This window comes from Lucilia sericata, unplaced genomic scaffold (assembly GCF_015586225.1).
Source record: "Lucilia sericata isolate MDLA Ls3-8-SP2 unplaced genomic scaffold, ASM1558622v1 Contig000975F_arrow, whole genome shotgun sequence".
Taxonomy (NCBI): Eukaryota; Metazoa; Arthropoda; class Insecta; order Diptera; family Calliphoridae; genus Lucilia; species Lucilia sericata.
The window spans coordinates 60,965-72,782 of NW_023994958.1; the positions used below are offsets into that span (position 1 = coordinate 60,965).

At 31.2% G+C, this 11,818-nt stretch overlaps 1 protein-coding gene across 1 annotated transcript; it reads right to left on the reverse strand.

The window, feature by feature from the left end:
- Window positions 1-233: 233 nt before the first annotated feature.
- On the reverse strand, window positions 234-9,139 carry LOC119609393 (glutamate receptor ionotropic, kainate 2). Its single transcript, XM_037964151.1, has 11 exons — window positions 8,974-9,139; window positions 8,831-8,893; window positions 3,713-3,922; window positions 3,437-3,648; window positions 3,048-3,365; window positions 2,516-2,986; window positions 2,233-2,456; window positions 2,039-2,173; window positions 911-1,341; window positions 590-852; window positions 234-526 (listed from the first exon to the last, which is right to left on the reverse strand). Exons 1-11 carry the CDS (start codon window positions 9,137-9,139, stop codon window positions 323-325), a joined length of 2,697 nt encoding a protein of 898 aa, XP_037820079.1. The 3' UTR covers window positions 234-322.
- Between the last annotated feature and the right edge of the window lie 2,679 nt (window positions 9,140-11,818).

The window sequence follows — 11,818 nt, forward strand, 5'->3', positions numbered from 1 at the left end:
GAACTGTACTAGAAGTAATGAAATAAATAAAATATAATAAAACTTTATTTTTAAAATATTCCTGAAATTTCTTACCACCCTCGTACATCATTTTTATTGCACCAAAATAAGCTGTCGAGTTTTTTTGCTTTTTTTTGTGCTTTTTTCAGTTTTAAGATGTATACGTCAGATTAAATGAAATTACTCTTCTGAGTCCAATTCTCCATCAGCCAGTCCTAATGATTTTATATTCAATACATTTTTTATTTACAAAACTTAAATTACAATAAATTTATACATATTGGCACACACACACAACTACAATAAACTAAATAGGACTTAACTATGAATCCTTTTCTCTTCTTTTTTTCTTAGACTTTTTACGTTTTTCCTTAACTTGAGTGGCAGTGACGGCGGACGATTGTGTAGATGAGCCCAGGCATGTGGAATTTGAGCCTCGATGGTAATAAGTTTTTAAGGGCTTACGTCGTAGCCAAAAGCGTATAAAAAATTGGAATTCGGATTTTAAAGCCACCATGGGATGGATCTAAAAAAAAAATAGAAAGTTTAATTAGTAAATTTTTTTTAGAGCAAAAAAGCATCTTATCACCTTTTCATTAACCGCTATTTTTTGTACATTCCACAGAAATTCACATATTCCTATTACCACGGCTATGGCAATACCACCTATTAGAACCACAAATAAGCCACCCACTGATTCCATGGTAAATTGAATATCCTCCTCGGCGGACTTTTCCTCTAAATCACAATTGGTTTCATTGCTATTAAACCATTTGTTCTTGAGAGCGTATAAAACCCCCTTTTCACTTAGCTTCAAAATACCAACACTTATATTGGATCTAAAGGGAGCATCTAGAAATTTATTTCAAAATAAAGTCAATATTTTTTTTGGAATATACAAATTGCTCACTTAAAGGCACCGCTATGCCATAATGTTTCTCCCCAAATGGTTGTCCTATATGCATTAATTCACAATTTCTTTGTTCATAGTATTGCAATATAGGTGTCTCTAGCAGAAAGGCAAATCCACCTTTTCCTCGCATTACTCTATCCATGCCTTCCTTGTTACTGGCTGTAAATCCTTCTGGTTTGAATGATACCATTTTATTCCAAGCCAAACGATAGACAGTTTCATTTGATTCTGAGAATAATTGTGAAGTGGATCCTCCCTTAACGGTGCCAAATGTTATTTTATTTTGATCTACTAAATCGTGAAGATCTTTTATGGAACCTTCCATCTTTGAGGCGGTGATGAAGGAAGCCAACTTGGCAATATAGGTTTGAGACATCAGCAAAGCGAATATCCACCAAAACGCAGTGAAGAGACGCATGGGAAAACCTCTGGAAAAAAAGGGAATTTAGATCATTTCTTATCTTAATGAGAAGAAACATCAAGAACTAGAACTAGAACCGAACTAGAACAGAACTAGAATAGAACTAGAATAGAACTAGAATAGAACCAGAACAGAACTAGAACAGAACTAGAACAGAACTAGAACAGAACTAGAACAGAACTAGAACAGAACTAGAACAGAACTAGAACAGAACTAGAACAGAACTAGAACAGAACTAGAATAGAACTAGAATAGAACTAGAACAGAACTAGAACAGAACTAGAGCAGAACTAGAACAGAACTAGAACAGAACTAGAACAGAACTAGAACAGAACTAGAACAGAACTAGAACAGAACTAGAACAGAACTAGAACAGAACTAGAACAGAACTAGAACAGAACTAGAACAGAACTAGAACAGAACTAGAACAGAACTAGAACAGAACTAGAACAGAACTAGAACAGAACTAGAACAGAACTAGAACAGAACTAGAACAGAACTAGAACAGAACTAAACTAGAACAGAACTAGAACAGAACTAGAACAGAACTAGAACAGAACTAGAACAGAACTAGAACAGAACTAGAACAGAACTAGAACAGAACTAGAACAGAACTAGAACAGAACTAGAACAGAACTAGAACAGAATTAGAACTAGAACAGAATTAGAACAGAACTACAGCAGAACTGAATTAGAACTCTTACCTTGGCAAAATATCACAGCCCACACACAATATAGAACCAATATGCAGCCATAAAGTATTTCTCAAGAACCAGGGTGTTTCAGCTATAGAAGTTTCCTTATTAATAACTTTAACCTCCCAATCTTCCTGAGATAATCTGCAATTAATTAGTGAAAAAGTTGCAGATTTCACAAGAAAATTTCTTTCAAAACTCACCTTCCCAAAACCTTAAAACCCATGGACATTATCAGTAAAGCCACCAAAAGATAAAACCAAACTTCCACAGCAAAAGGATGCAGAAAAGCAAATAAACTCTTGGCAGGAGGTTTGGGTTTATAATGAAGAATACTAACACCCAATTGCATAAAAGGCACGGTGAAGTCGACCACAGAACGTCTGGCCTGGGTAATGGTCAAATCACAAATGCCAAGTTGGGCATTCTGGAAAAGAGAAAATTTTAATTGCAAGAATAAGATAAATATTTTGGTAGAGAACTTACATTATCTATTAACTCTCTGATAATGCCATTCCACTCATCTGTTACCGGATCTCGAGAACCATAGGCATTATCGGATACTGGTTCTAGCACAAAATCAAATCTACACTCCTCACCCAATTTATAAATCAAATCTACAGCATAACCCTCAAACCTTTCATTGCCTTCATAATGCACACCTTCGGGTTCGGGACGCCACATGAAGAAGGGTTCCCCTATGCGTGTAGCCACGGTGTATTTGACTTTCTTTTGGGAAAAATCTTCTTTTTCACCAAATTTTCTCTTTTTGGCCTGTTTAGTGGAATTTTCTGAAATTTTATCAAAGGACACAAGACCATGATGTTTATTCCAAACATGAGTCAAACGATCTATTAAAGGATTATAGATTTCCAAATTAAAATCATCACGTATGCCAAAGTCATTTAAAAGTAAACGTTGGGTTTTATAGGGAGGAGTAATATGTTTGGGATTTAACTGGAATAAAATAGGCGAAACTTGAAGTTAATGTGAAAGGGATTGGATCGGGTTAACTTACCTGTTTCATTTGCCTAATTAGTTCTTGACCGGGAGGCCAAAATCCCCTACCACACCTTAAGCTAGGCTCCAGAAATTGAATCGATTCAAATACTTGTTTCAAAGCATTAAAATACATAACCACCGAATCATAAATACACTGAGTACGTATGGAGACGATTTTATCCTGTTCCTCATTTTCGAAAACATCCATTTCATCATGTATGGCGGCCGGCATGAAAGATCTTAAACGTATGGAAGCTACATGGGCGGTAAAATCCATTGAATACAAAACATCTATACCACTCAAATGCGTATCCAAGTTGGTAAGAAATAAATGCTTTAAGAAATATGAATTTCTATAATTTACTAAAATTACCACTTGTATTAATAAAACAAAGAAAAACTTACATTAAACGGTCCCGTCATATTGAAATATTTCGAGGCATTTACCACTTCAGTTAAGATATCCTGAGGACAATCTAATATCACAAATTTCTCTCTTGAATTATTAATGATCTTCCAGAGAACACGATAGTCATCGCCACGGCTAAATTTACGCAATTTAACACCCGATTTGTGAAACTGTTTCCAGGCCAATAAATGTTGCATGCGAGCCAAATCTATAAATTAAAATAACTCAAACTAAGTACACACTCTTTCAAATATACACATTCTCTTACGCACTTGTTGTGCTCTCATAAACAATCGTAAATGATTTCCAATCAAAATCTTTACTCTTTAAAATTTCCCACATGGCATTTGATAATACTTGCTCCGAAGGCGCCACATTGACTGTATAATGATATTTACGTAAATTGCTTTCGGTTTCGTCACCAGACCAATCAAACTGCAAATGGGGTATCCCCGTCATATTACACAATATGGCTACGATATCTGAAGAAAATAAAGAAATAAACATAGAATATATATACATAAATGGCGGAAGATTAATTTAACATATTTGTTATTCTACGAGAGAGTGCTTAATTTCACAAGAGAGAGAGAGAGTAAGATGATAATATACTCTTTACTCTCTGTTAAGTAATCTAAGTCAGGCATGGAAAACTGAGTGCTTAAGTATTCCTTGATTTCGAAAAAAAATGTGTTACACAGTCTATAGTCTAGTCTATAGTCTAGTCTATAGTCTAGTCTATAGTCTAGTCTATAGTCTAGTCTATAGTCTAGTCTATAGTCTAGTCTATAGTCTAGTCTATAGTCTAGTCTATAGTCTAGTCTATAGTCTAGTCTATAGTCTAGTCTATAGTCTAGTCTATAGTCTAGTCTATAGTCTAGTCTATAGTCTAGTCTATAGTCTAGTCTATAGTCTAGTCTATAGTCTAGTCTATAGTCTAGTCTATAGTCTAGTCTATAGTCTAGTCTATAGTCTAGTCTATAGTCTAGTCTATAGTCTAGTCTATAGTCTAGTCTATAGTCTAGTCTATAGTCTAGTCTATAGTCTAGTCTATAGTCTAGTCTATAGTCTAGTCTATAGTCTAGTCTATAGTCTAGTCTATAGTCTAGTCTATAGTCTAGTCTATAGTCTAGTCTATAGTCTAGTCTATAGTCTAGTCTATAGTCTAGTCTATAGTCTAGTCTATAGTCTAGTCTATAGTCTAGTCTATAGTCTAGTCTATAGTCTAGTCTATAGTCTAGTCTATAGTCTAGTCTATAGTCTAGTCTATAGTCTAGTCTATAGTCTAGTCTATAGTCTAGTCTATAGTCTAGTCTATAGTCTAGTCTATAGTCTAGTCTATAGTCTAGTCTATAGTCTAGTCTATAGTCTAGTCTATAGTCTAGTCTATAGTCTAGTCTATAGTCTAGTCTATAGTCTAGCCTATAGTCTAGTCTATAGTCTAGTCTATAGTCTAGTCTATAGTCTAGTCTATAGTCTAGTCTATAGTCTATAGTCTAGTCTATAGTCTAGTCTATAGTCTAGTCTATAGTCTAGTCTATAGTCTAGTCTATAGTCTAGTCTATAGTCTAGCCTATAGTCTAGTCTATAGTCTAGTCTATAGTCTAGTCTATAGTCTAGTCTATAGTCTAGTCTATAGTCTAGTCTATAGTTTTGTCTATAGTCTAGTCTATAGTCTAGTCTATAGTCTAGCCTATAGTCTAGTCTATAGTCTAGTCTATAGTCTAGTCTATAGTCTAGTCTATAGTCTAGTCTATAGTCTAGTCTATAGTCTAGTCTATAGTCTAGTCTATAGTCTAGTCTATAGTCTAGTCTATAGTCTAGTCTATAGTCTAGTCTATAGTCTAGTCTATAGTCTAGTCTATAGTCTAGTCTATAGTCTAGTCTATAGTCTAGTCTATAGTCTAGTCTATAGTCTAGTCTATAGTCTAGTCTATAGTCTAGTCTATAGTCTAGTCTATAGTCTAGTCTATAGTCTAGTCTATAGTCTAGTCTATAGTCTAGTCTATAGTCTAGTCTATAGTCTAGTCTATAGTCTAGTCTATAGTCTAGTCTATAGTCTAGTCTATAGTCTAGTCTATAGTCTAGTCTATAGTCTAGTCTATAGTCTAGTCTATAGTCTAGTCTATAGTCTAGTCTATAGTCTAGTCTATAGTCTAGTCTATAGTCTAGTCTATAGTCTAGTCTATAGTCTAGTCTATAGTCTAGTCTATAGTCTAGTCTATAGTCTAGTCTATAGTCTAGTCTATAGTCTAGTCTATAGTCTAGTCTATAGTCTAGTCTATAGTCTAGTCTATAGTCTAGTCTATAGTCTAGTCTATAGTCTAGTCTATAGTCTAGTCTATAGTCTAGTCTATAGTCTAGTCTATAGTCTAGTCTATAGTCTAGTCTATAGTCTAGTCTATAGTCTAGTCTATAGTCTAGTCTATAGTCTTGTCTATAGTCTAGTCTATAGTCTAGTCTATAGTCTAGTCTATAGTCTAGTCTATAGTCTAGTCTATAGTCTAGTCTATAGTCTAGTCTATAGTCTAGTCTATAGTCTAGTCTATAGTCTAGTCTATAGTCTAGTCTATAGTCTAGTCTATAGTCTAGTCTATAGTCTAGTCTATAGTCTATAGTCTAGTCTATAGTCTAGTCTATAGTCTAGGCTATAGTCTAGGCTATAGTCTAGGCTATAGTCTAGTCTATAGTCTAGGCTATAGTCTAGTCTATAGTCTAGTCTATAGTCTAGTCTATAGTCTAGTCTATAGTCTAGTCTATAGTCTAGTCTATAGTCTAGTCTATAGTCTAGTCTATAATCTAGTCTATAATCTAGTCTATAATCTAGTCTATAGTCTTATCTATAATCTAGTCTATAGTCTAATCTATAGTTTAGTCTATAGTCTAATCTATAGTCTAGTCTATAGTCTAATCTATAGTCTAGTCTATAGTCTAGTCTATAGTCTAATCTATAGTCTACAGTCTAGTCTATAATCTAGTCTGAAGTCTAGTCTATAGTCTAGTCTGTAGTCTAGTCTATAGTCTAGTCTATAGTCTAGTCTGTAGTCTAGTCTATAGTCTAGTCTATAGTCTAGTCTATAGACTAGTCTATAGTCTAGTCTATAGTCTAGTCTATAGTCTAGTCTATAGTCTAGTCTACAGTCTAGCCTATAGTCTAGTCTGAAGTCTAGTCTATAGTCTAGTCTGTAGTCTAGTCTATAGTCTAGTCTATAGTCTAGTCTATAGTCTAGTTTAATACATTAAAACCTAGAAGAACTATTTTTGTTATAAGTTAATACTACTTTAAATATTCTGTTTTCCATGCCTGATCCGAGTTCTCCAATGAGGTCAAAATTTGTATAACGGAAGATATTAATTTATTTTATGGGCTATTATATTAAAAATACTCCTAGAACAAATGTTTAATAATATATTTATAAAAAAACTACTTTATGATGTTTAGAATTTGGAACAAATTAAAACACAAACAATTTGTTTTCTGTACCCTACATTGAGCAAAACTAAATTAGCAATGTACATCCGATTTTAGATAACTGATCGCAAATTTTAAATCTTTTTTCAATTGGAACCTAATTCAAAGATCAGCAGTCACTTTTAAGTTTAACTTATAAATATCCAATTTTGATCTTTAAATAGATGTGATAACAGATTTTAACTTTTTCTCAATTGGATCGATATTTAAAAATCTGCGGTCGAAAATGTCATTAGCGATCACAGATTCTAATAATTTTCTCAATTGGAGCAGGATCTACAGCCGATTGAAGGATTTTCACATTTTTTATCAAAAATTTAAAGTGATCACAAATCTTCCTTGACACTGACAGTTAAATTTATTGTTTACATGGCATGATGTGGTAAAAATATCCACATAAAATATATTTATTAACAATATTTATTAAGATCATTAAAAACAACATTAAAAACTACAAATTATAGACAAGGTGGAAAAATTTGTTTATAATAAATATAAACTAAATATTAACTAAAATGAAAGTTCACAAAAAGGTGTTCAACATGATTGACTAGGAAATTTATAATTATTTGCAGATGTTCTTTTTTAAATTTGAAACAAATTTTTTAGATGTAGTTTGTTTGTGTAGATGTGTGTAGTTTGTATGTGTCTAATAAACAAAAGAATTTGAGGTGTGTTGAGGTTGATATAGCGAGACTTTCAATTATAATTTTATGAAACACAATACAATATATTATAATCAGACTATAACAATGTAGAATACATTATTATCAGATTATAATATTACAGTATATATTATAATCGGAATATAATGTTATAAAATGCATTATAATCGGATTATAATGTTATAAAATACATTATAATCGCATTATAATACTTTAGAATATATTATAATTGTATCATAATATTACAGAATATATTATAATCAGATTATAATGTTATAAAAGGAATTATAATGCGATTATAATACTATTGAATATATAATAATTGGATTATAATGCAACAAAATACATTATAAAGAGAATATAATGTTACAGAATACATTATAATCGAATTATAGTGTTATAAAATGCATTATAATAGTATTATAATATTATATAATACTATATAATTGGATTATAATGTTACAGAATGTATTATAATTAGACCATAATGCTATTAGTTACATTATGATGGGATTATAATATTACCGACAACATTATAATCATATTATAATGTTATCTATAGCATTATAATTGAAATATAAAGTTATAGAATTAATTATAATCTGATTATAATGGCAAACAATGCATTATAATAGGATTATAATGCATTCAAATGCATTAAATTGGAGAAATGATGTTGACAAATGCATTATAATAAGATTATAATTTTAAAGAATACATTATAATTGGTTTATATTCTTACAGATGGCATTATAATCGGATTATAATACTATAGAATACATTATAATTGGATTATAATGTTGTACGTTACTATATAATTAGATTATAATGCTACAAAATATATTATAATCACATTATAATGTATCAAAATGCATTATAAATGCATTATAATATTATACAATACATTATAATCGCTTTATAATATTAGAGTAGGCATTACAATCGGATTATAATGTTATAGAATATATTATAATTGGATTATAATGTTATCGAATGCATTATAATACGAATACGGAACATATTATTATAATACGATTATAACCAGACAAAACATTTGATTATTTCTTAATAATTTAATCACATTATTTCAAGCAATACAAAATATATGCCTACCCACTCCCTAGACGATTTAAAAACCAACAAAAAATCACAATAGAACTCATAGTGTCTAGCGATGACAGACAACATTTGAAATACACATACTAAAATTAAAAATTGTGTGAAATGTTTTTGTTTTAAAAATAAACACTTACCACTTGTAGTCTTTGAACTTGGGCCAAAAATGGCGGCAACACCATTCTCCAATAAATCGCAGGCTAAATACAAATTAATAATATTTGTTTTAAAAGATTTTTTCCAAAATATTTTTACTGTTCCAAAAAAAAAAAAAACTCACTTAATTGCTGTAAAGTAATGCTATCATCTTCACTAAGAAAATGTTTAACTGGCTCTAAATAATATTCCGTATTTAGTGCGTTAACATCATTAAGGGCCGTTTCGAAAGCTTCCAGTAGGTCAAGTTCATCATTAAAAAATAGGGCACCTATTTGGTAAGAAAACATTTTAATATTATTTTATTTGTAACACTTTCAAATTAATAACAATTACCTATTTTAACCACTTGAAATTGTGCCGTTAATTTGATTACTAATAAATTTATTAAAATTTTTAAAAATAATTTCATTTTTTCAAAACAGTTTCTTTTTTTCACACATAAAAAATTGTTTTTAAAATGCTTTTTAACGCAGACACATGTTTGTTTTTAACACAATTATTAAAATTATATATTAATTACTAATTTTAATCGATAATTTATTTTTTTTTTTCTATTATTTCTTTTAACTTTATAAATAAATTATATAAATTTCAATAGATTTCCATGGAAATCTTTATATATATTTCTTTATCACAAAATTTTTTCCGTTTTATACCGTAGCGTCTGTTGTTTTATTTTGTTCTTTTTTGCACCCGCTCTATTTCGTTCTAATATCTTCCGTTTCCATACGTTAACTGACTGAGGCTACTTAATAAAAATGCGTGCGCTCGGCCGGAGCAATATTGTCGCTATAGTCTTTGTTGTTTTTTTTTCTGATGACTACTCTTGGGCGCCCTCAAACTTAAAACAAACAAAATGTATTTGATTTTATAATTTTGGAAATTTCTTATATTCAAATCTCCTCGTCACTCTTGATGAAATTGTGTTTATTGGATTTTATATGTAAATTCTCAAAAAAATATATATATATTTTGAAATTGGGGGTCCGTCATATACGTTCACATCTAATGGCGTTTTCTCTCAATGCCATCATTAGACTTTATTTATGTCCCCCATAAGTATTTGTATTAGAAAATTTGTTTCCTTTAGCAATATAATCGGATTATACTATATATATTATTATAATCTAGTCTAGTCTATAGTCTAGTCTATAGTCTAGTCTATAGTCTAGTCTATAGTCTAGTCTATAGTCTAGTCTATAGTCTAGTCTATAGTCTAGTCTATAGTCTAGTCTATAGTAGTCTATAGTCTAGTCTATAGTCTAGTCTATAGTCTAGTCTATAGTCTAGTCTATAGTCTAGTCTATAGTCTAGTCTATAGTCTAGTCTATAGTCTAGTCTATAGTCTAGTCTATAGTCTAGTCTATAGTCTAGTCTATAGTCTAGTCTATAGTCTAGTCTATAGTCTAGTCTATAGTCTAGTCTATAGTCTAGTCTATAGTCTAGTCTATTGTCTAGTCTATAGTCTAGTCTATAGTCTAGTCTATAGTCTAGTCTATATCTAGTCTATAGTCTAGTCTATAGTCTAGTCTATAGTCTAGTCTATAGTCTAGTCTATAGTCTAGTCTATAGTCTAGTCTATAGTCTAGTCTATAGTCTAGTCTATAGTCTAGTCTATAGTCTAGTCTATAGTCTAGTCTATAGTCTAGTCTATAGTCTAGTCTATAGTCTAGTCTATAGTCTAGTCTATAGTCTAGTCTATAGTCTAGTCTATAGTCTAGTCTATAGTCTAGTCTATAGTCTAGTCTATAGTCTAGTCTATAGTCTAGTCTATAGTCTAGTCTATAGTCTAGTCTATAGTCTAGTCTATAGTCTAGTCTATAGTCTAGTCTATAGTCTAGTCTATAGTCTAGTCTATAGTCTAGTCTATAGTCTAGTCTATAGTCTAGTCTATAGTCTAGTCTATAGTCTAGTCTATAGTCTAGTCTATAGTCTAGTCTATAGTCTAGTCTATAGTCTAGTCTATAGTCTAGTCTATAGTCTAGTCTATAGTCTAGTCTATAGTCTAGTCTATAGTCTAGTCTATAGTCTAGTCTATAGTCTAGTCTATAGTCTAGTCTATAGTCTAGTCTATAGTCTAGTCTATAGTCTAGTCTATAGTCTAGTCTATAGTCTAGTCTATAGTCTAGTCTATAGTCTAGTCTATAGTCTAGTCTATAGTCTAGTCTATAGTCTAGTCTATAGTCTAGTCTATAGTCTAGTCTATAGTCTAGTCTATAGTCTAGTCTATAGTCTAGTCTATAGTCTAGTCTATAGTCTAGTCTATAGTCTAGTCTATAGTCTAGTCTATAGTCTAGTCTATAGTCTAGTCTATAGTCTAGTCTATAGTCTAGTCTATAGTCTAGTCTATAGTCTAGTCTATAGTCTAGTCTATAGTCTAGTCTATAGTCTAGTCTATAGTCTAGTCTATAGTCTAGTCTATAGTCTAGTCTATAGTCTAGTCTATAGTCTAGTCTATAGTCTAGTCTATAGTCTAGTCTATAGTCTAGTCTATAGTCTAGTCTATAGTCTAGTCTATAGTCTAGTCTATAGTCTAGTCTATAGTCTAGTCTATAGTCTAGTCTATAGTCTAGTCTATAGTCTAGTCTATAGTCTAGTCTATAGTCTAGTCTATAGTCTAGTCTATAGTCTAGTCTATAGTCTAGTCTATAGTCTAGTCTATAGTCTAGTCTATAGTCTAGTCTATAGTCTAGTCTATAGTCTAGTCTATAGTCTAGTCTATAGTCTAGTCTATAGTCTAGTCTATAGTCTAGTCTATAGTCTAGTCTATAGTCTAGTCTATAGTCTAGTCTATAGTCTAGTCTATAGTCTAGTCTAGTCTAGTCTCTAGTCTATAGTCTAGTCTATAGTCTAGTCTATAGTCTAGTCTATAGTATAGTTAGTATAGTCTAGTCTATAGTCTAGTCTATAGTCTAGTCTATAGTCTAGTCTATAGTCTAGTCTATAGTCTAGTCTATAGTCTAGTC

Bases quoted from the DNA above. Each gene is read 5' to 3' on its own strand.
- LOC119609393 (XM_037964151.1), bottom strand. From the start codon at position 9,139: ATGTTTTCTTACCAAATAGGTGCCCTATTTTTTAATGATGAACTTGAC. The intron at 2,174-2,232 runs GTGAGTTTTGAA...AATTAATTGCAG, and splicing joins GGTTTTAAGGTTTTGGGAAG to ATTATCTCAGGAAGATTGGG. The intron at 1,342-2,038 runs GTAAGAGTTCTA...CTTTTTTTCCAG, and splicing joins GGCTGTGATATTTTGCCAAG to AGGTTTTCCCATGCGTCTCT.